Below are 23,956 nucleotides of genomic sequence, written 5' to 3'. Positions count from 1 at the left end.
CTTGTAGCTTTGTGCTTGTTATCAATTTTACTATTTGGCGAACGGATACATCATGTACGCTGCATAACTCGCTTGTGGATACTGCATACGTGGTCGAGTATGCCCTTGGTATAAAATAACTTGTATGCTTTAGCTAGTACGATTGTTTGCAGTTTGGGACATGTGTCGGAATGTACGCTGTGCGCCCTTCGCGCTTTACGGTGGCCTGCCGAGTTCGTGCGGGTGCCATGTGTGCGCATGGAGTTCGCGAAGCGCTCTCGCAGTTCTTTTTAAATATATATATACATGTGTTCTGTTCGCACGCTTCGCACAACAGGGCATGTCGCAGTTCTTTGACCTTGTGCAACACATTTTCCTAGCGTACGTCTGTGCATTATTTGATACCGGTTTCACACGGGGCTCTTTTAGCCGCTATCCGGTCCGTTACAAATCGAATTTCTCGGTCGTGATTGGCTCCTCTGCGCAAGCTACGAGAGTGAGCCAGTCCCATCGATAATTTCGATCCGGATCGGGCTTGATCGCGATCGAGAGTGGTCGTGTGACACCGGTTTTCAATGCTACTGAGTGAAGAGCAAGTGCATATATATGCCAGTGGTGGTATGTGGGCAAGTCTTTCTGGTGAAGCCAATACTTGTGCATTCAAAACATTTCAATTACCAGCGTAGTGCATGAATGTGTCTACTTCGACAAAATGGAGCACCAGTGCAGATATCTGAGCATACCTGTCCAGAGCAGCAAGTGTGTCTACATTGAAACCACTGCCAGCATGTGCGGCAGTTCTATTTCCAGCAGCGGGACTGCACAATAATCAGTAGGGTGCTCTCAAGCTGTTTATCTATGAAGCTCTGCCTTGACTGTGTGCCAAATATTTTTGGACGTGAAAGTGGGGGTGAATTCGTAAACATCAGTGGAACTGTGCCTGGACTTTGTGGCAAATGTTTTTGGATGTGAAAGTGTGAGTGAACAGGCAAAGAATTTGCTCTGGGCTACATGTGTTAAACGTTTTTCTCATTCAGAGTGCTTTTTTTTTACTTTAGGAGACTGGAGATGTGCGCAAAGTGTGACATGTCAGTGTGCTAATTAATGTATTTGCTGGTTTGCAAATTATTCGTTGCAACTTTGTTTTTGCCAGAGAGGTACAACTTTGCCTCTTGTAAAGGGCTTTTTTCCTATTTCCTATTTATATTTCCTATTTTGCATTGTTCCCATTTTTTTATTTCTATCACAGGATTGTTTTATGATGGTATGCGGTGGTATTTCTTTTTGTGCTCTTTCCAAGCTTCTAGCTGATTGGTAACATTGGTTGGAGGCAGTTACCATCCGATTCATACTCTTGCATTTTTCAGTCTACTTCTTCCATTCGCTCCGATGTCACTTCTGCATAACTCTAGTCCATCTAATAGCACGTGCACTTTACTATGATAAACTAGACACTTTAGTACACTCCAGGTTTTTCTGTTCATTTTTGTAGTGTACTTGGAATTTTGTTTATGTGCTAGTGAATGTTCACTTTCGAGTTCATTACGAATCCTTTCTGCGACTTTTGTTATTCTTGATGTACTTTTACTTCTATTTGCATTTCTCACACAGTTTGTTCGAACCTTGCATAAGCATTACATTTTAATAAAGTGTTTTTGCTTTGTCACAATGTTCTCATTTCATGCACTCTTGGCATGAAGGGCTTGGTCTAGCCACCTGCCAAGATGTGGCCATTTGTTCTTTGTAGGATTTCATTCCCATTGTGGTTGTAAGCATCGTAGCTTACTAAAGGCGGTATTAAAGATTTATTATTCCTAACAGGCTCATTTTCGTGCGACTTGGTAGAGGATGCGCCAGCCATGCGGGGAACAATGCTTGGCACTGCGCCATGGCTCTGACAGTCAACACCGACGCTTCTACTCATCTGGGGCGCGATTGGAGATCGTTGTTCGAAACGCCCGTTCAGTTTCACCTCACGCGATTGGCCTAGGCCGTGCCAACGGATGCGGCTGACGACGTCTGCGCGGCATAGGCCAGTCGCGTGAGGTGAAACTGAACGCGTGTTATGAACAACGATGTCTGATCGCGCCCGTCACCCGCGAAAATTAGCTTCAGATGATCGTAAACCTTTCAAGACCACTTCTAGACCAGCTTTTTGATAACGTCCTAAAAACGTTTAGAAATTGGTTACGAATAGTTTTGGCAAAAGGATTACTTGTGTCTTTCCCAATCCTATTTCTAGACCAGCTTTTCGAATACGTCTTGCAGACCTGTTCTAGATCGTCTCAAGAAAGTAATTAAGCCGGACATTAGCAGAGATATACGACGTTTTCCCGCCCAAGTTCTCTCATTCGTGTCTTCTTTAACCCGTTTTTATCGTCTTGGATAAACGCTACGAAAACGCTACGTATCTCTTTTGTGCTACCTAGGTAGCAGTACAATATTTAGCACACGTTTACGCTCGCGGCACACACCAACAGAAGAAAAGACACAGCCGCCCAGTCGCAGCAGACGAAGGCCTGTACGTTTCTGCACTTTTGTCCTCGATTTGACCGCTGCACCGAAAGCGCTAGTGTCGCGCTACACTCACACTTCAAGAACTAGCGCTGCACTGGCACGACACATTTCTGAACTAGTGCAAAAAGTGCAGCCATATCGAGGAGTATTTCACGTTGGCTCGCGCCTTCACGACACTAGAAGAAACTTCTAGCTTCCATAGTGATGCGAGCAAAAGACTGACGCCACTCCGATGTAGCCACGAACCCCAAAAGCCCCGTGTTCATTAGACAGCCGCTTTTTATCAGTTTTCCTCAATGACGTCACAGCCTGCCCACACGAGTGCTTGGTCAGATCAGCGATAACCGATAACACTACATCTTCCCTTTTCTTTCTTTTTTTTACAACACATAGAAAGCAAATGAGCCACAAGACAACCAAACAGTATAAAATAGAGAAATAGGATCAGTATGGGGGGGGGGGCATCGCGAATCGCAACAGCACCCAGTTACAGTATGCAGCTCTCAAGTGCAGCCATATCGCTGTGGCGGCCCTATTTCTCGACCGTAGCGTGTCATATAACCACCGGGTCTCCCGTCCTCATATGAGGCAGCAGCCGGCGTTGAATTAAGCGCAGAACGCTCTGCCGACGCCTTGTTTTCCTCGGATTGGCCTGCAGCGTCCGGAGTCGGAGGAAAGTCATAGGACGGGTCATGCGCGCCGGTTCGCTCGCTGTACCGGACCAACGCGCGTCTGTTTCTCTCACGTTGAACCCCGTCGTCTGTCCGCACCCGATAAGACCGAGGCCGCATGGCTCTACTCAACACTTTTACTGGAGTTTGCTGTCTTTTATCCATACCCGGTTTCCTGGGGCGAGTAGCGGTAGCTGCGTTACCGCATGGCGACGATTCGAGTTTTTGCTTATTCCGCACTGTCTTGTCTTTGTATCGGAGGCTCCCGAGACCAGCCGTGATTGACGCTACTAGCTTTTTCGGGTGTACGGGAAGCGTAGAGTGCAACCGTCGGCCCGTGGATAGGTGGCCTGGGCTTGTACCCAACGGGCCTGGGGAGTCCCTATAACCTAAAAGGGCCAGGTAAGGGTCAACCAATTTTTCCAAATTCCGTTTTACCGTCTTCATTGTACGTTCGACCACTCCATTTGACTGCGGGTACCTGGGGCTGGACGTGACGTGCTGGAAGCCATAACTTGTCGCAAACAATGCAAATTCTGCAGAAGCGAATTGAGGACCGTTGTCTGTTACGACGAATCCCGTGCCTAGAAAATATACGCTTGATTTGCGCAATAACCGCCGCCGAGGTCGTGGAAGATAAAACGGCAAACTTTAGGTAGTGCGGAAAATAGTCTACGACCAAGAGGTACGATCTCCCGTGCAAATGGCAAAGGTCAGCTCCCACCTTCAGCCAAGGCAAGCGTGGAGACTGACGGTATCATGAGCTCGGCTTTATGAACGCGCTATCTCGCGCACTCGTACCTGAGGACACTCAGGTACGCTTGCACTTGAGTCTCCTCCATGTGATAGCTAGCCTGCAAAAGGTCTACTTAGAAAGCCGGCAAAGGCGGTGCAACTCATTATCCGTCATTTCTTCGAACACGTATCGCACTTCCAGCCGTGGTCAACACCGAGCAGGAGGAAAAAACTTCATTTTGCAGGGGCATTTGGGACCTCCTAAGCCCCCTGGGTCCCCCGCACGACCCCACTGCACTCAAACGTTCATGTTTAACATGTCCATGACGCTGGAAGCACGGCTGGCGGCGATCTTCTGCCTTGCCGGGTCCGTGGAACGTAGTGAGATCTCCCAGTCCTCCCAGGTTTGGAGTGGTACCGGCCCGCCGGGGGGAGGAGAAACCGGGCAGGCCAGGAGTATATAGGTGAGGTTTGCTTTCGGCGCATTGCACAGAGGGCAAGAAGGTGGGATGGGTCGGTAGTGGGATAGGACCCACGAAACACGGAAGCAGCTATTTGATGTCTAAAAGATGTCTTGAACGGCTAATTCAAAAGTCTAATAGCTGTCCTGGTCAAGACCTTTTCTAGCCGTGGACGTCTACAGGTACTTCAGTAAGCCCTCCTAACGTTACGCTAAAAGTTGGCTAATAAACATCTCGACTAGAACAACTTCAAGAACTGCATTAGACGTTCCCAGGATTGTGTAGTAGTGGCTTCGGAAGCATTATATATGCAGGCTTTTATAAACATCTTGACAAGAACAAAATTAGAATTTAATTAGACGTTCCCAGAATTTTATAATTTGGAAACAATACGCAGGCTCTTATAGGTGTAATTGCAGGAGCATTGGTAAATGGTTATCCTACATTGGTATGGTAAAAAGCAAAATTATGACACGACATGTTAATATATAGAGCTGAAAAATAAATTGAAGCATTACATTGTTTATAATAACCTGCATAAAATTTTGTAACATATGTAATAAATGGGATTTTTGTGCAATCACTCATCCAAAGCAAATGTGCACAACATGCAGCAAAAAATTACCACCTGATCTTATGACAAAGCGGCTTTATTGACTAATAAAATAAAGGACATGCAGACCTTACATAATTTAAAAATACTATAGAAAAGGTGACCACATAAAGTGATTATGTAGCTGCAGAATCCACAGCAATGGACCCGTCCCTCTTGGATACCACTGTGTGCCCACAGATGTTTGCCCTGCTGCAGTCCTCACATGAAGGTTTGCTCTGCAATACAGCAGTGAAAAAGAAAGAAGCCACAAATCATTTACAATGAAGATGTGCAATTCGGTATTTCAAATAGAAATATATGTGCCGTTGTTTTGCTTTGGTCACATTTACTTTATAATTTTAAGCAACTGCTTCTCTCAAAATCCTATGCTACATGATGATGTTCAGCACTATTTTTCTGATATATCATGAAAAAGCAATGGTAGAGTGCAATTACACTGGCAAATGGTTTAATCCACACACAGACTTGCAGTACGTCATTAGCAGTGGTGATGGTTTGCAAACATATCTGTTAGAACAGTTACTTTCATTTCAGTGGTGATGGTGGGTTGTATAAGTTAAAGCAACAGGCATACTCAAGCCTGGCAATCAAGGCGAGAAATTGCTCCTTTCAAGTGTCTCTTACAATTACTATTGCGATATTGTACCACATGTCATAAAACCACTCTTTCCAAAGGGGCCCGGAAACACTTTTCTAACTAAACATAGAATGGCCTTACCATGAGAAGACGTCATCACATGCCGTAAACATTTTTCGAATACTGCAACTATAAGCAGAGTAATCACACCAATACCCGACTTACTATTTTCGTGTCTGCTAGTGCACTGGAAGCTACACAGTGGAGAAGCCAAGAGAGCACAGCAAAGGTCAACAGTTGAGTGTCGTGGCACCCTGTTAATAATAATATTTGGGGTTTTATGTGCCAAAACCACTTTCTGATTATGAGGCACGCCGTAGTGGAGGACTCTGGAAATTTTGACCACCTGGGGTTCTTTAACGTGCGCCTAAATCTAAGCACACGGGTGTTTGCGCATTTCGCCCCCATCGAAATGCGGCCGCCGTGGCCGGGATTCGATCCCGCGACCTCGTGCTCAGCAGCCCAACACCATAGCCACTGAGCAACCACGGTGGGTAGTGGCACCCTGTTCTGGCCTGTGATGGACTACACTATGCAGCACGTTGCTGCCATCTCATAGGCCACACGCAGCCGATGCAGCTATGCCCAGTGCAAAGATGAAATTATTATTCTATTTTTGAGGTTGCAGACATTTTTCATTTATTTAACTCAAATTAGGAATTATATATTACCGAGAATACTCCTGTGATCACGAAATCAGCCAATAGCATTGGTGGGCCAGCTGCGTTCAATGTGGCAACATTGCAAAAGCGAGAGGAAGCAATTTTTCGCTGTGTTTGACAGGCGATTGTAAATTCCCTGCTTCATGTAGTGCAGTAATATTCGGTTCATATGCCCACAGCAGCGTCAACGACAAAGCAGCATTGTTTTCTCACTATGTTCAAGAAGTGTTTCAGGGCTGCTTTTAAGAATGCAACAAGATGCGAAGCTTGGAACCATGCGACTTACCATGACTAGACAAAAACAACCGCAGCCAGCACGCCTCGTGGTTCCGTGAGAGTAAACGGAAGAGCTGCGTAGAAATTAAAAGTAGTCAGTCCACAATACAGTCGAGCTCTGGCTTGGAACCATGCGGCTTACCTCGACTAGACAAAAACAACTGCAGCCAGCACGCCTCGTGGTTCCGTGAGAGTAAACATAAGAGCTGCGTAGAAATTAAAAGTAGTCAGTCCACAATACAGTCAACATCTGGCTTAGAACCATGCGGCTTACCTCGACTAGACATAAACAATGGCAACCAGCAGGCCTTGTGGTGTCGTGAATGAGTAAACGTAACAGCTGCATCAAAATTAAAAGAAGACAGTCAAAAAAACAGTCAATCCTAGCATGCTTCTATATGTTTACCTTAGGTTTGATTGGTGAGCACAAAACTGCTTGAAAAATGTGGCTGCTTTGCCACCATTTAACTGTTTATTCATTGGTCTGTTTCAACATGTGCCCTACAGCAAGGTAAAAAAACTAATTTATAGCAAGATACAGACCTTGATGAGGATATATGGGTGACAAGAATGAGAAAATTACAATTCATGACCTGCTTCACACTTAAGAAATGCTCAGCAGTCTGTAAAGTTGCAGCCTATGTTTATTTTCCGTGGAGTTAGGCAGATTAATTTTTAACTGCACAAATCTTCAAATACTATTGAACATATATCGGCTCTGGATACACAAAAGATGCGTCATGAAACAAATTGTAATTATTGCATAAACTTCAGAACTGAAATGAATATGAAGGCATATTTAGAAATTTAGAAACTGCACGGTAGATTATTTCGTTTATTTTTCATGTCTGTATATCAGCCTATATTTCAAGAATGTCCTTGAGGTGAAAATCAGCATGAGTGCCCTCGGGCCAACACATATAGAAATAATCTGACATGGACAAGCCTAAATTGAGGAGTTAAGACATGTGAATTATTTTAAATAATGGATCAGATTACCGCTTCATGGCTGCATCAAGACGGGCTTGCGCATTCTTTAGCCATGCCATGATACCTGTACGAATCTCTGCGTCTGAAGCAGATGCTGTTGCTGCATTTTTTCGTACAGACTCTGTAAAAAGCACTAAGTTATACAATGGGAATTCAACAAAACCACACAGGTCTCCAAATAACCATCTTTTGTATATTAAGTGACTGAGCTAACGTTCTGAAAACTTAGCTAGTTATCTAATTGCCGATTTTTTTACATACCACAGCTAATGCCACATAATAAAATACTGTAATACTGTGGTGGAGGGCTGCAGACATATGGTTGGTATTCAAGCATTTGACAATGCGTTCAGTTGAATGCCATAGCCAGTAGGCCACTGCCAGAAGTGACCTTCTCAATGCGTTTAAACTGAGCTTGCATACGGCAAAACAATTTTTTAATGTTTTGTTACAGCTTACAGATTGCAAAATTACACATTATGACTCGATGTGCACTTAAAGCAAGCCAATGCTGTAAATCTAGCATGCGACTTATTACAGTAACTTGCAGACACTTGCACACCGCTTACCCAGAATTATGCGGCACAACTCCGTCTCAGCCAAGGCTCTTTTTCCTTTTTGCCCATGGAGACTGTACATGACAGCGACGGAATCGTGAAGTAAATATTTCAAGATGTTTGAAGTTGTTGAGCGCAATGTGTTGCCGCCAATGTGACCTAGGACTTTGCACTGTTGAAGAACAGCAAAATAATTATACTTATAAAACCAAGTTGTTGAATATTATTTACCAGTTGCCTGCGGGTGCTGCTGGAGCTTTTCAAATTACCTTCCAGATGGTCAATTTCATCAACCGTCCTTAGCGGGTATGTCTGTACAGGCTGCTCATCCATCTCGCACTCGCGGTTATTACCTAAGAGGTTCAAAATGGCCTCATTTTGCGTTTTTAAGACAGCCATGTCTTTCAAGATGCTGCGAGTAGCGGCTGAAATGTGAAGATGAAATGTGAAGATGAAATGTGCAGACAAAAATACTACCTAATGGTTTGCAAATGCATTCATGTAAGCACATTTCTCAGTCCAATATAAGAAACTGCATTCCACTACCACAAAGGCTTTTTTATGGATGGGATTAAACAGATTCTGGCAACATCTTAATAAATGAAGATAAATTACCTAATTGGAAAACGGAAAACTCAAACAGTGTATTGAACACATGCACGTGAGCAGTGATGCATTTATTAGCATGTAAAAAGGTGGGAAATATTAAATTTCTCGTTTGCCAAATCAATTGTTATAACTAAATTCCTTAAGTGCAATACCTGTGTAATACCTTTATTGATGAGCAAACTGTATGCAAAATAAAGTTTACCAAAATGTGCTTACATGAGATCTCCTTCCTGATTGAAGCCAGCAGACTTTGGTCAGTTTGTTCTGCAGATTGGAAACAAACGTACAAGGATTTAAGATGTCTTTTGTAAAATTTATACAGCAGACAACCTTGCACTACCTTACAAACTTTTGTGGCTATGTTCTAACTGTTCTGCAGTCCAGTGTGAGATTAAACATTAATTAAAATCGTACAAAGGCAGGTAGGTGCAATAATCAAGTTCATTATACACACCTTCTTGAACGGAGAAACCACTCTGAGAATGGCTGGGTGCTTCACCTGTAAAACAAAACATCATTTTACACACTTTCTTGAACTGCAAAATCACTCGGTGAATGTCTGGAAACTGCACTTGTACAAAAAAGGTCTAGAGACTAACAGCCATGAAGAATCAATTGCATTTACAGCAAAGCTCCGAGTATAACTAACATCCTCTGAAACCTCTTGAGCACCAGCTAATCTCCATGCAACACTCCCCAATTCAATGTAGGATTTGTTGTGGTTACATCAAACAAGAACAAGATGCAAAAGAACAGGGACACATGCCGCACTATTGGTCCCAGTCTCTACCTTTTTCATCATTTCATTATTTACTGTGCACTTACACCAAACAGTGCATTACCCACTCTTTGCCCAAACAGCTACACTTGTGAAATGATTGATAAAACAAATTTCCTACTATGCTACAAATTACCCCTGCATTTCCAACTCTCCTCATGCATTACACCCCACACTAACACTTCTGTTTCTCCAAAAACAGTGTGGGCACATTGCCCACACATGGATACTTTGCAGCTTCAAGCTAGCACTTATGTTGTTCCACCATTCTAGATGCACTAACCTTGTAGAACAAAGAAAGGTTACATTTCTGTTGAGTGGTTCTCTTAGGACAAGAATAAAAGCTGCTACCAGTAGGAAGGAATACAACACTAGCAAAGAAGAGTAGCTCCTCCAAAAAGAAAGCGTGGTTGTCTACAGCAGCACATAAGTGAGGGAGACACATACCTGGACATGAAATTCAAAGTTGGCATCTACAGACCATATAGTTTCTGCAGTAATAATGCATAATTCCAGCAACACTCATTCTACATTGCTGAGCTAACTGGATTTTTTCAAGTACACCAGCCCAAAGCTGCAACAACCATCAATCCTCAGCATTATACAAACACCTTGGGAGTAAAATGTCATGCAAAATGTAATTTTGTACATTTGAAAAATGTACAAAATGAGGCTGTGCACTCTGTGCAGCTGTTGAGGTTAGTTTTGACAAATCAAGCCTTACCTTGGTGATGCAACTGTGACACTAACGCGGGACAGTGGCTGCCTAGAAAAACAAGCAAACCAGATGACCACTCAGCAATACAGCTGTATTTTAATTGTTGGCATTATAACCAATCATGTGTTCATGCACCAAGATGTGACAAATAATACAACTTGCCTTGAGAACTAGAAGCAGGCCACCGTGGCAGTTCTGCAAAAAAATGTAGAGGAAACGTTTTCCACATTCATAGTAGCATTCTAAATATTAATAGACAGGTGATGTTAAATATTACCTAGGTGACAAGACTGCGTGGCGAATTCTGCCTGTCCAGTTCCTGTACAAGCAAGCACAATTCCAAAAAATACAATGGCATCAGTTAGTGCGCATATATAAAGCAGCAAGGAATCCATGAATATTGCAAGATTAAGAAAAATAAAGAATGAAATGTTATGAATGAAATGCTACAAGCTGAAAATCCCAGAAAACTTACCAGGATATGTCTGTGCGGCTGGTACTTGTACTCCTAGACAACTTTCTGCAAGAAAGCAAAGCAAAATTGTTTTGTTTTTTTTAATAACTGGCCGTAATGTATGTATATATGAGCTCGAAAAGTGTACCCCCCACAATTCACCTTGTGAATGTTGTGCGATCCATCGTGGAGAGTCTGCAGAAAAAAGAGTAGTGTGCAATTGTGCATCATTCAACTGCTACACACATAGGCTTCAATTTTCAAATTAAATTTACCTAAATGCAACTCTGGGAATGGTATTCCTGGAAGGCTTCCTGTGAAAAACCCACAGAATCCTCAAAACATTATCTGCTTAACTACTAGCTCTATGCAGCGGTAATCATGCATGTATGGAGAGCAAAACTCAATTCCACAACAAACCTTGGGAGCTTGGTGCCATACAAAGCGGTGAGTCTGCAGAAAGTTAAAATTTCCAAGTATGGTAGTGTCTTAAAAAAAAAGCAGTCACAAGCAAAAAGCAGTAAAACTGCAGTGACAGACGAATTTCACCTGAACGAGACTCTGCAGCTGGTGCTCTCCGCCAGCCTCCTATAAAAATAAGTGCAATATCTAAGAACAGGTCTCTCCTTGATCACACTTGTTGAGTTATGGAACACAGTCAATAGCAAAACGCACCTTGGGCACTGGAGATGGACCACTGTAATGGGCCTTGAGCAAATAAAGTGGAAAAAATTAGGAAAATGATATGCATATATGCCAAAACATTACTTAGCAAGCCGACTGCCGAGGGTGCCAGCAAGGAAACTTACTTTCACGACGTGGCTGCAGAAATGGTGCCCTAGGCTGGTGTGCTAAAAGGAAACGAGCAATTTCACACAAGAATATGCAGCTCTTCTAGGCACTTGCTCTATAACTATGCATGCATGTAGTAATCAGGAGCTGGCAACTCCCAGGGCAAAAAAGCAGAAAATATATTAAAATATGACATCACCTGGTTTTCTACTGTTATGAATGAAACTTACCTGACTGAAATGACTGCACAGCACATTGAGCTTGCTGGCTGCCTGTCACAAAAAGAAAGCACAAATGACTCAGTACGACAACTCTAAACAAGCTCTACTCGTCAAATGGTCCTAGTATATTCATGCATGACCAAATCAGTATTTCATGACATGCACTACATATTTACTAAACCAAGTGCAATGAGTAAGCAACAAAGGTAATATGAAATCAAATTATGTTACTGCACTGTTGGCTGTGTGTAAGAAGACAACTTGCAACAAAATTTACCTGGGGCTTGTGATTCGTTTAGGCTGTCATTTTCACTCTCTGTAAAGGACAAGTATATTTTCACTAAATGTTTGATACAGCAGCCTTGCTTAGCCACATTAGTTTCAGCACTGTTCATACATACATAAAACGCAACAACGCATATCCACTACAAACCTCTTTGTTCTTCCACCGAGGCTAGAAAAGGGACAAAAAATTAAATGAGCACATGCAGCAATGGCACATAGCTGCTTACTAGAAGAGAAAATCTTACATAGATGAGCTGTCTGCACAGATAAGTCTGTCTGCTGGGTTTCTGCAAAACAGAAATTTAGTAAGTACCCAGGACCAAAATTCAGCGGTGCTATAGTGATTACGTAAAGACAAAAGTCTTACTTTCAGGAGCTGTTTCAGTAAGCCTTTGTCTGGAAGCTGCAATCCAGTGCAAAATTTAATTCAGTGATACATATTCAAGGAATAGCAGGAATTCAGCTTGCTGCTTATGGTGTAGTGCCTCAGTAAGTATGAATACCAGATTAAAGCTTACATTTGTTTATCTCTCCCCAAGGTTTAGCTCACATTTTATCACTTGCAATGCAAGCTGGTTCTACTGCTGACAAAAAGTAGCCATCACTTACTTGTTCTGCCATCATTACTGGCGCTTGAAGTGCTGCAACATGTGCACGGATTAGCATATTTTGAAAGAGTTCCTGAAAACAGCTACTACCTTTGAGAGAAGGTTGGTTCTGGAAGATTGAAATTGTCTTCCTCTTCCGAATCATCCGACCAGCTCAAAATGCGTGTGTATTTGCGCCGCTTACCACGTCCTTTTTCTGTAAATGTGAATTGTATAAGGATACTGAAAATGGAATTAGGAGAAGCCCTTACCTTGATCTGTTGTGTCGACATTGTCCGAATTTTCTGCTTGTGGCAACTTTTGCCGAGCTTCATCGTATGTTGCTGAAAAAGAAATCGCATAGTATATTTACTTATCTGTGTTATTCATGCTGAACAGCTTTTTTTCTGTATGCTTCCCCCAACTCCCTTACAGGCTGCAAATGGCTTTAAGAGTAACAGCAATCTCAAAATGATAAAACCAATTTGCAAAAAACTGTTTCATACCTGTAGTTTTGATCACCTTCACCTTGAAGTTAGGCGTTGTAGAAGGATTGAGATGGGCACGTCGTTTCACAACTTTTGTCAATTCATGGGTGCCCAGCATAGTCGGCCACAAACACATCTTTTTATTCTTCAACAACCAGTTGTTTGGGACAACAGCAACACTGTTGTCATCAACAAATCTCAAGACAGCATACATAACCTATTATTGTGAGCATGGAAAACAAAAAGAGAGCAGAAAAATTCTGACAGGTGTACAGGTCAACCCAATAGGCACAGCTTTGGTCCAGGACACCACAGATGTAAAAAACAAAGGCATAAAAAAAGCAATCCCCAAAAAGGTAAAAATATTGAGATGTGCTGTGTTTAAGCATTAAACTTTACACAAGATTTATTTGAGGAACAATTATGTAGTAGAGGCATAATCTTGTGTTCAGTGATTGTCAGTATTATTGCATGGTGTGCATTATTTACAGGTTTACATGCAAACATTCAAGTTTACCACATCACATAAGGCCCAAATACACAGTATTTTATACACACTATCCTTGTATGAGTAGTTTATCATTCTACTTTTCAATATATATAATGGGAACAAATGTTTGCAGACCAATGGCATGTCACTTTGCTGAGTCACCCAGTGGCCAAGCCATCTGGCATGCTGGCCATTTGGGACATCCACTTAGGCTGTCAGACATGGTGATTTTACGAGTGGTAATGTGCAGGCCATTAATTTGTCAGGTGCAGTGTAACAAGTGTTGTTGTAGCTATGCTTAAGTTTCTGTATGCTGATAAGTACTGCCATTGCCACTATGAGGAGATGTCATGTGCAATTTAGCTACTGAGAGTGGCAGTTGGACAGTTGGCTGCAGCTGTTAACAGAGCCAAATCTGCCAGTTCGAAATTAATGTCCCAAGTGCGACCTAGAAGCCAGATGGCTTAGTTGTAAGGTGGCTCAGCAAAGCTATTCAGCTTCATGAGGTCTATAGTGAAATAAAGATATCTGCAATTAACAAGCATGAACTATTCCACAGTTTCAGATTTTATATGTGCAGGGGGGGGGGCAATACAGTTGAGTGGATTAGGGGCAACAGTGCATATTCGGAGGGGGAACCTGCAAGAGGCAGCAGCACACACTTGGACATAACATCACAGAGCATCCTTGACGAAAGAGGACTGTCAACCTTTTTCACGATGACTATTCCAAGATGAGATGATGGACAAGGTGTAGTGTAAAGGTCACCAGAACATTCAAGGGCTTTCCCAATTAGCACTTTATTTCCCTGAATATCATGTGCAAAGTTTGATATCATGACAACAGTGGAATCTGCCATGGTACAGACATTGTTGCCTTCAGAAGTCCTTAAGGTAAATTGTGGAAAGCTTGCTATGTGGTACTGAGGTCCAATGCAACGCTCTGCAAGTGGACCACTGCTGTGAATCTGCGAACATTCTATTCCTTGCAAAGAAGGTTGTTTGATGACAAACAACGTACCTGAGGACAGTCGTTCTGCTATTCGGTTAACCAGCTGCTCTAGTGGTTTCTTTGAATGCCTTACCAACTTCTTGAGGTGATGCATGAAATTTTCTGCTGGAAATGCACTGAAGCTGTCAAGAGGCCCGTATCTCAAGACATCATCAGCCAGATGAACCAATGAATGAACATTATAAGAAAGACTGTGCTTTCCATAAATGGACTGGAATGATGAAACAAAACAAATAAGGAGCTCCTTTGCATAGCTGCAGTACTCGCGACAGAGAGAAGGGCTCGAAAGTATGGTGATTGCTGTGTGAAGAATGAGAAAGTGACTGTACAGATTTTTCGACAAAATACCTCTCAGAACACAAGGACCTAAATACAAAAGGAAGCAGCGAAGCTCAGTTGCTTTCCAACGATCAAACTCTCTGAGAGATCGTGGCCTCCTGGCAAACTCCTCACAATGTGTCCGTGAAAGCGCCAACAGCCATTTTGAAATCCTTTCAATAGATGTTGAAGGCAAACGATGTGGCAATGGGCCTCTCAACCAAAGAAGTATCAACTTTTTAGTGACCCCGATACATACTAGGTGCATGTAGTCTAAGGGAAACTGTGAAACAAGGCCAATTGGTGGTGCTGAAAGTGGCGTTTCAGAAACATGGTGTTCTTCCTGCACTCTTTGATCAAAGTCGGCATCTGTTCGCAATGGCGCCTGCGTTTCTGGAAAAACAACTCTTCCTTCTGCATATTCACCTTTTTTTTGCACTTTCCACAGCCATAGTAGCCAGAATGTAACTTTGTGCCTAAAATAAATGCACGTGCAGGTGCATCACAAATTAAACCTTTCACACTAATGGTAACTGGCTTGCCGTGAACCTGCAGTCCATTATCAAGAAGATGAAGCAAATCTTTGACTAGAGGGCCAAGGAAGTCAGTCAGAGAAGATGGTTTCTGATTTCCATGATAGCATCCAACCAAAAACACACCACTTCCTGGAATGTCAGATGTGCTGGCTAGAATTGGCCAAAACTGGCTTAGTGAGCTTTTGCTGAGTGGAAGCCCATCAATATAAAAAAAACAGTGCAATGCTTTGCGACACTAGCGATAAATTCGTACTGTTCGCTAACATTGAATTAATGCTGTCTGCAATGCCAAAATGACAGTACGATCCATTAGCACAGTCCTCAATCAAAGCCACTCGCGGAGTTCGAAGCAGCGTCCGTGCGTCAGATGGCAAGTCCGAAAGACAGGAGTGTGTTTTCAATACTCTGAGTAGTGCGGACACCGCCGTATGCGTAACATTTTGCTCGCACGCCCAATTTCTCAAGTGGCGAGCCATCTCTGTCGAACCACTCTGTTCGGACGGACGAAACGCTGCCGCGCACTCAATTCGCTCACACGTATCACTTGGCAGCGATGTAGTAGAGCTTGAACTGTCCTGTTCGTCACGAAAACACACAGCACTCGCTTCTTTGTCTCGCGCACCAATAGGTCCTGACACAGTCCTCTCATGCGAGTCTCGCGACACTTCACTTGTAGAGCCGGAACTGTGCTCCGAAAAACCATCGTTTGACGCGACACTAACAGATGGAAAAGAAGATGAATCCACTGTATGCACTTTGTCCGTATCGTCAGTTGAACGTGACTCTCGTTCGACACTTCCTGGCACGTGAAGATCGCAAACCAAGGGCTCGACTACAGCACTAAGTCGACGATATTTTTGCTGTCGAGATAAAGCCTCAAATGGCTTTTTCTTTCTTTCCATTGCCGTAGCTAGAATTTCTGGAATAATTCAACGAAATTATGTGAAATGCAAATGCATAAACGAGTCTAAACTTCACACCAGCACGTACGGGCGCGCCAAAACAAAAGTTGCGTGCAAGTTGAAGAAAGTAAACGTATACGTACCGTAAGAACTGCACCGCTTCTGCTGGCGCTGGTCAAGGCTTGAACGTGAGCAAAAGAACTGTGAGCGGTGCACAAGCTAAAATATAAACCCGATAGAACTTGGCAGGGGAACCATGAGCACCGGTGAGCAAAAGCTAAAGAATGAGCACGCGCCGAAATCAAAACTTTACTGAGAGACGTAGTCCTGAGGAAGGAAAAGATTGGCACTATCCACTGCTATCCACATGAAGTCATAGAGGGAGCGCGGCTCAACGACAATTACCTAAAGCCCAAAAGTGCCTAATTTCCTCTAAAAGTAGCGAAAGGCTTTAATCTCGCTGCCGTACCGTCCGTTCTACGCGATTGGTGATGTTGATGTTATGCGGCTATCTACCTTTGAATCGGGCGGCAACTTCAGTGCGCCCCCACAGAACACCTATTGGCGCCCCCTGGTGCTGTACAAGAGCAGATAGCATTTCGCCGTTCTCAAACGGAGTGCACGTTTGCGAACGCGCGCGGCAGATCTGCCGTTGACGATAGCCGATATCGCAATTGTGGATTCTTCATCGCTTGTTCACGCTAAGGGAAAGGCAGGCCTGTGCTCTAGCTGATAGGGACGCTGAACAGGCGCACACATGTGCGCCCGGCCGTTTTTTTTTTCTCTACACTGCCGTTCGATCGCAGCTTATTATCTTCGATCGTGCTACGCGCCTGGTGGAGTGAACGTTGGTGGCCGCTCGGAAAACACGTAGGTGTTGCGATCGAGGGATAAGATCGAAATGACATCAAAGAACCCTGCAGGCTTTTTGTGGTTGTTCACCCAAAGGGGGAAATTTAAGCATCGAAAGGCTATGACGCGACGTTAACTAACTGATTGGCTTGTTAAGTGTCACGGAATGAAACGCTGCGCGTCGGGCACATGCATTATAAATCTTTTTCACGCGCACACCTAAGCATATCGCGCTTTGTCTGAACAAACATCTAAAAAAGTTCTTGAGTTAGACGCTCTGAAGATGTTCACCAAAATATACTTCGTTGACGTCAGGCGTGGGCTGATACCACAGCTGAGACACAATAGTCTGTTTGATTCACTCTACTTGTCGCTACATAATGTTTCGAATAACGTCTGTTTAACGTCTTCGTGTAGACCAAGACGTCTATAGCCATTTGTAGCCGTTCCGAGAAGTTGTCAAGACGTTTTGTGTTTCGTGGGGAGGGATGGAGTAGGTAGCGTGCGCGTTTGCAGGCGGCGCCATAAATGTTGCTCCCTGGTAGTGCTGGAAAAGGGGGGGGGGGTATATTTGCCTCTCGGCAAGAGCATTCGCGATGAAGTCAGCGAAGGTACACGCACGCTCCTTCGAAAAACCCCCCATGAGGTCCGCCTGTGCCCGGTTTCTCGACCCTCGTGCTAAAGAATCAGCGGCCTCATTGACGGGGTTTCCCGAGTGCGCGGGCACCCAGATGAGCTCAGCGCTACGGTAAAAGGGAGGGTTCTGGGTCAGTATGTGGAAGGTGGCAGAGTGAATTCTGCCCCTAGCATAATTTAACAGTAAAGTTTTAGAATAATTTAGGATGTAGGTAACACTGGAGCGGCCAAGCGCTCGCGATGTAGCGATCTCTTCCGCTTCCTCTCGGTCTGTTCCCGGGTGTAGTTCCTGTATTAAGAGAGGGGCGTTCGGTGTGTAAGCAACCGCTGTGGCTCCGTGCTTATCACATGCAGCATCTACCCATATTGCATTCTGTTCATCGCCGTACCGTTTATGAAGGGCTGCTGCTCTGGCTTTTCGTCGCTTGCGGTTTTGCTCGGGGCGCATGTTACGGGGGACCGGTCGAATCCGTAGCGTTTGACGAATTGCCATGGGAAAGGCTTTTAGGGAGTTATGATTAGCAGGAATGTTAATTTGAAATTTAGAAAGTATATATCTTCCGGTAGGGGTGCTGGCTAATCAGAGATATTGTGCCTGAAGGCGTGATTCGGTTAGTTCTTGTATGGTGTTATGCATACCGAACTCCGCCAGGCGTTCGTTACTGGTGTTTTTGGGCAGACGGAGCGCTGCCTTGGTAGCTTGCCTGATTACAGAATTTATTGTTTGGGTTTAGGTTGCATTGAGGTTGAGATAGGGGGCAGAATACAATACTCATGGTAAAAGCTTGCACCACTTGCAGAGTATCTGATTCACACAGGCCGTGAGCTTTATTTGTTACTATGCGTATTAGCTGCGTGGTGGCTGCTAGTGCGCTCTTTAAACGTTTGATTGTTTCAGTATTTCTGCCATCTTGTTGCAAGTAGAGGCCCAGGATTCCCCGCTACCCCTTGGGTACCCTGGAGATCCTGCGCTCCCTGCTTTATTATAACCTCAGGTGCGCTCCTGAGGCCTCCGTTTGCCGGTTACGTGTGCCCTCCTGGAGCAGTGCTTGTAAAAAAATGCAATCTATCGTCGCGACGAAAAAAGCGGCCTGCGATTTATACAACACCAGCCGGAACATTTCACCTTCAGACCGCGATCACCAAGGGGCGTCCGCGCTCACTGCCTCACCGCGCGGGCAGCCGGCGGTTGAGAACGAACTCGACCGCATTCCTCAATGCCGGCATGTCTGGGGACAACCGCATACAACAGGCGTTATGAAACATCTTCCGTAGTGCCTAGGCAGTCACATATTCAAGGAGCAAAAGCCCTCAGATGTGCTCTTACTCGCGCCTGCGCACAAAGGGCTGGCGATCCCTCAAATTAACGTAACGTGTTTCCTTCCGAACCGTTATAAGATTCACGAGCGTTCATTTGAGGGATCGCCATTCGTTTGTCCGCAGGTACGAGTAAGAGCGGGCGCGAGACAGAAAATCTGGGGGCCTTTGCTCCTTGAATATGTGACTCTGCCTAGGCACTACGGAGGAGGTTTCTTAGCGCGTGTTGTATGCGTTTGTCTCCTGACCATAGCCTCCTCTATTTTTTCATGTAAAGGAGGCTATGCATAGACATTCCAGCATTGGGGAGTGCGGTCGAATTTGTTTGTACACTCTGCCGCTGGGTGCCCGCGCGGTGAGGTAGTGGGCACGGACGCCCCATTTGGTGATCGCTGTGTCTGAAGGGGCAGGGTTCTTACATGGTGTTAACGTTGTATAAGTCGCGGGTCGCTTTTTTCGTCGCGGCACTAGATTGGATTTTTTACAAGCACTGTTCCAGGAGGGCACATGTAACCGGGAAACGGAGGCCTCAGGACCGCACCTCAGGTTATAATAAAGCAGGCAGCGCAGGATCTCCAGGTCACCCAAGGGTTAACGGGGGGATCAAAGCTGGAAGCAGGGCGGCTCGTGGGTTGGGGCCGCGGAGGCCGAAGCGTGCCAGTGGATGTTCGCATAAAAAATTGGCTGCCCGCGATAGATCTTAAACACGCCTGGCACACGCAGGCGATCAGCGAGCCCTAGCACGCGGCGGACCAGTCCGGGTTCTAGCTTTGGTGTCCTGGAGGCGCCGCCAATAATGCGAAATAATGCCACGTTGTTACAATTAGTAAAAAACACTACTGAATAACTATATTTACGTCCAGCTGCCAACTTGTGCCGCTAAGTTCAGCACTACCGCGCCCCGCGACTTCTGCAACACCAGTCAGAACTTTGCGTCTGAAGGTACGTCGGACAGACTTTCCCGTGCCTGCGGCGCTGGTGATGGGTCAGCCACCATCACCGGCGGCCCTTCAGCCAACCGCGGTTGCTAAGCGCTCTGCCTTCCAGATTTGCAATATATGCGGCCCGGGTTCTACTACGGTCCCTACTGCTCCCACAGAAACACCTGTGATGTTATTTACAAGGTACATCGCAGTAAGGCGCGAGAAAGCTACGATCCGCCACGACTGATTTGGTCCGCAGCTTCACCTACTTTATACCGCACCGGCAGCCAGAGTTCCGAGCGTATTGGCCTCGAGCTCCATCACTGGAAAAGCTGGCGCCGCCGTCGGCGTGACGTGCTATTAGGGATCACGCGGACATAGCGGCCGCGTCGGCTGCTTCGGGAGCGCCGAAGCGAGCTGAAAACGAGAGTTTAAGTTCCCTCGTACGGCTGCTGTCCTCATTTAGTGGCGAGATTTTCCCGCTTAGAGTGTCTCCTTTCCAACGCTTGAAAGCACTGCAATAGGTAGTGGCTGCCTTTGAAGGCTCTCAACATGGTAAGCTACTGCTCGGTGCCGCAGTACCGGACGTACGCAACGGAGCCCAGTGTCAAGCCTTATTCACACGTAGCCGCAAGACAAGAAGCTGCGCGAAGCCTGGCTCGCGAAACATAAAACCGGCAAGCAGTCATCGGCTACAACTCGGGTATGCAGCAAGCACAGACGCGAGGAAGATTTCTGCTACGACGCCGGGTCTGCGATGTTCGGAAAACGCGCACTGAGACGCTCGCCCGAGTCCGCTGCCCGACTAATGTGATGACGGTTTGGTGATGACATTAGTCCGACCAGCTGCGCTACAGACGTCGCTGATTTCTTGCTTCACGACGTTATCTTGCACCACGGTGCACCTCGTCAACTTCTCACCGATCGCGGCAGATACTTTCTTTCCAAAGTCATAGACGACCTACTTCGATCATGTGCTACTAAACACAAACTTACTACCGCTTACCATCCTCAAACTAACGGTCTTACCGAACGCCTGAACCGCACATTAACTGACATGCTCGCAATGTAGGTTCCCTCCGATCATCGCGACTGGGACAGTGCTCTACCATTTGTCACGTTCGCCTACGATTCCTCGCGCCACGACACAGCTGGCTATTCCCCCTTCTATCTCCTCTTCGGCCGTGAGCCAACTTTGCTTTTCGAGACACTCCTCTCGACCACGCTCGACTCGCCGACAGAGTACACTCGGCATGTCATAACCACAGCGACCCAAGCACGCCAGATTGCCCGCATTCGTCATTCTGCTCCACAGACACGCCAGAAGTGCCGTTACGACCAGCGCCATCACGACGTGTATTACGAACCAGGTGCTCTTGTGCTAGTCTGGTATCCAACTCGGCGTGTTGGCCTTTCGGAGAAATTCCTCTCGCGGTACTATGGCCCTTACCGCATCCTTCGCCAGGTGACCCCTGTCACATATGAAGTGATGCTGGATGTCACATATGCTGGATGCCACGGTGCCTTCACCGCTCTCAGACATCATCCACGTCAGCCGTCTCAAACATTACCTTTCTCGGACAGATGAGCCGCACCAATAAGGTGCTTTTTCCGACGGGGGTGATGTCACAGTCGGTAATGTGTGAAGAACAGGACTATGATGGTGGCCTGAGAGACGACGAGGAAGAGGGTACTTTTTTTATCGCTGCTCTAGGCTTGTTGGCCTAGAGTTACTCAGGTGCAGGGTTGTATATTCCAGGTATTTTTCTTGAAATTTCGCTTTTTTTAGAATGAAAAAAGTGGAAGTTAAATAAAAATTCGCATTCTGAAATCTCATTCTGACTGTTTCTTTTGAGTTCAACATGACTCATTAATTTCGGTGCAGTGGTTGTCAGAAGACAGGATTGCTCATTTCCCATGTAGGACCGAAAGCTTCCCGTTAGGTTCGATTTAGAATATTGTTGCTGAAAGGAGAAGCAAGACGGGTAGCGTATTTACAGTATGGCAGGCGCACTTCGATGGGGGCGAAATGCGAAAACAGCCGTGTACTTAGATTTAGGTGTACGTTAAAGAACCCCAGGTGGTAGAAATCTTCCGGAGTCTCCCACTATATCTCGTTATAGTCTCCGTCTCATAATCAGATGGTGGTTTTGGCAGGTAAAACTCCATAATTTAATTTTTTATTTACAGAATCTGTAGTAATTTACAGTAATTGTCAAAGACAATTCTACCGCAGTCCCTGAAGTCCCTTCTTCACTCCCAAGCTCGTGCTCATCTTGCTCGGCGTTCTGCAGAGCTGTGTGCAACGTATTTCCACCTGGCGTGGAAGCACCGTGCCGCTGCTTTTTATGCGGAAGCGGACTAGTAGCGTTTTCGGCGGCTGACAAGAACAACGTCATAAGACGTCTGGACGGAGCGAGTAGTCGGCGCGACCGGAGCGATCTCGTAGGTTACGTAGGTTACCTGACAAAGGATCTAGTAAGGCCGGAGTAGCGGGACATTGGTTTTTCCGAGTGGCCGAAGCGGTGAGCGGGAGATCGCAAAACGGAGGCAGCCTTACCCTTCCCCTTTTGCAATAACACCCCTCCTCTTTCCACCGCAGCGTCTTCGGCGCATTTTATTGGTGGAGGCATTTGAAGTGGTAGCCAAAAATATAAAGAATTCTCCTTGTCTGCATGAATGCTTTCAATTTCTAAATGCAGTGGTAACTATCACTATTAGTTCAAGGCCACCCACATCTATGCGGCAGGTGCCATAGCTCGAAACTGAATTTTTTCTTTAGTGTTTCACAAGGCGTCTGATATGTCCACATTAGATGTGATGTGTTTGTTTTTATTTATCCCAGTGTGGAGAGAGCATCATTAAATTGTTTTTTATTTTTGCGTGTCTTGTTTTTTTGGTTCATTTCTGAATTTATCAACCAGCAGTCTCATGATGCTAAAGTGACTTATGTAATGGCAATCAGCTTTTGTTTTGCAGAAAAACAACGCATTTCCTGACCCATTGTTTGACATTCCCTCACTCGCATAATTTTGCAGAGTATTCTACCTATATTGACTTGCTTGACCTCCACTAAAGAGTCTTGCATTTCCAAATACGACTCTTTCCTTAAGATCATTTGACACTTCTCGTAATTTCTGTACCTTGGGCTTCTGATACTATGCATTCACCATTTTTGCTTGTTTCTGACTAGAAATGTTTTCTATAATTTAGAGCTTAAACTTTACCTTTGGAACACATGGAAGGGCTTGCCATTGCATATATGCATAAAAGGGAAACATGTTTCATTAAACATTTGCAAAATCCATCTGAAGATTGATGAATGCAGCTTGAAGTGTGATATGACTGAATGAGCCATAAAAGTAACTCATTTCACTTGGTAAATTAAAGCACATATTAGTGTGATGTACAAGATACGTTACACTAACGTGGTGGGTTCTCTTGCTTATACAGCAAAATACTCGGTGCGCGAGAAAAAACATTATCTTTGCATACCCCTTGCACACACTGATTTAAGGAAAATGAGCTGGAGCTGTCCACATGATCTACTTATTTTATCTGCGAGTACACTCAACAAAAGTGTGTCCCAGCTGCTTAGTGGTATTTGAGATTATGTCAGTATTGCATATGTGCCTGTTGTTTAAAATAATTAATTTTGAAAATGCTCGCAGGGATCTGATGTGCATATATGCAGTTTATGGATACATGTAAAGGACTCAGCATCAAGTGCAAGTGAACGGTCCCACAGGCCCGGAGTCGATCATGCAAGTAGACTCGCTGCACAAATTTGTGACTAGAAAAAATATTCCACATGAAACGGCATGCAAGGAAGTGTTGAAAATATTGCACAGTTAATAAAACGCCTACGCTATTAATATGTGGGTTGATGCACTCGTTATGCAAAACGGAGGTGAGGCGGGCAGACAGGACACAATTGT

General features: G+C 44.9%; 2 protein-coding genes, 1 long non-coding RNA gene and 1 pseudogene across 3 annotated transcripts; all 4 read right to left on the bottom strand.

Annotated features, from left to right (window-relative positions):
• Positions 1 to 6,603: 6,603 nt before the first annotated feature.
• On the bottom strand, positions 6,604 to 7,638 carry LOC142584087 (uncharacterized). The gene is made up of 4 exons (XR_012828691.1): positions 7,554 to 7,638; positions 6,961 to 7,055; positions 6,829 to 6,894; positions 6,604 to 6,760 (listed from the first exon to the last, which is right to left on the bottom strand). It is a non-coding gene; the product is annotated as an uncharacterized LOC142584087 (long non-coding RNA).
• A 440-nt stretch (positions 7,639 to 8,078) lies between these two features.
• On the bottom strand, positions 8,079 to 10,435 carry LOC142584553 (uncharacterized). Its single transcript, XM_075694657.1, has 6 exons — positions 10,365 to 10,435; positions 10,213 to 10,250; positions 9,165 to 9,209; positions 8,927 to 8,974; positions 8,333 to 8,526; positions 8,079 to 8,273 (listed from the first exon to the last, which is right to left on the bottom strand). Exons 1-6 carry the CDS (start codon positions 10,433 to 10,435, stop codon positions 8,079 to 8,081), a joined length of 591 nt encoding a protein of 196 aa, XP_075550772.1.
• A 37-nt stretch (positions 10,436 to 10,472) lies between these two features.
• LOC142584552 (uncharacterized) lies at positions 10,473 to 13,442 on the bottom strand. Its single transcript, XM_075694655.1, has 17 exons — positions 13,052 to 13,442; positions 12,818 to 12,889; positions 12,657 to 12,762; positions 12,568 to 12,599; positions 12,326 to 12,361; positions 12,204 to 12,245; positions 12,107 to 12,127; positions 11,951 to 11,989; positions 11,683 to 11,724; positions 11,470 to 11,511; positions 11,336 to 11,368; positions 11,210 to 11,248; positions 11,081 to 11,113; positions 10,936 to 10,974; positions 10,823 to 10,855; positions 10,682 to 10,726; positions 10,473 to 10,525 (listed from the first exon to the last, which is right to left on the bottom strand). The coding sequence occupies exons 1-17, from the start codon at positions 13,245 to 13,247 to the stop codon at positions 10,473 to 10,475; spliced, it is 903 nt and encodes a 300-aa protein (XP_075550770.1). The 5' UTR covers positions 13,248 to 13,442.
• Positions 13,443 to 13,987: 545 nt separating this feature from the next.
• LOC142584551 (uncharacterized) lies at positions 13,988 to 20,092 on the bottom strand (annotated as a pseudogene).
• Positions 20,093 to 23,956: the final 3,864 nt, after the last annotated feature.

This window comes from Dermacentor variabilis, chromosome 6, assembly GCF_050947875.1.
Source record: "Dermacentor variabilis isolate Ectoservices chromosome 6, ASM5094787v1, whole genome shotgun sequence".
Taxonomy (NCBI): domain Eukaryota; kingdom Metazoa; phylum Arthropoda; class Arachnida; order Ixodida; family Ixodidae; genus Dermacentor; species Dermacentor variabilis.
The sequence above is the reverse complement of the archived record's forward strand: the minus strand, read 5'-3'. Positions and strand labels throughout refer to the sequence as shown.

What these genes read in the sequence shown, in the direction of transcription:
- LOC142584553 (XM_075694657.1), bottom strand. Translation starts at nt 10,435, where the DNA reads ATGTGGAAAACGTTTCCTCTACATTTTTTTGCAGAACTGCCACGGTGG. An exon ending in TGGTTTCTCCGTTCAAGAAG is followed by an intron (nt 8,975 to 9,164) that starts GTGTGTATAATG and finishes TCCAATCTGCAG; the next exon opens with AACAAACTGACCAAAGTCTG. An exon ending in AATCAGGAAGGAGATCTCAT is followed by an intron (nt 8,527 to 8,926) that starts GTAAGCACATTT and finishes TTCACATTTCAG; the next exon opens with CCGCTACTCGCAGCATCTTG.
- LOC142584552 (XM_075694655.1), bottom strand. Translation starts at nt 13,247, where the DNA reads ATGTATGCTGTCTTGAGATTTGTTGATGACAACAGTGTTGCTGTTGTC. An exon ending in AGCTGCAGAGTCTCGTTCAG is followed by an intron (nt 11,114 to 11,209) that starts GTGAAATTCGTC and finishes AACTTTCTGCAG; the next exon opens with ACTCACCGCTTTGTATGGCA. An exon ending in TATGGCACCAAGCTCCCAAG is followed by an intron (nt 10,975 to 11,080) that starts GTTTGTTGTGGA and finishes GGTTTTTCACAG; the next exon opens with GAAGCCTTCCAGGAATACCA.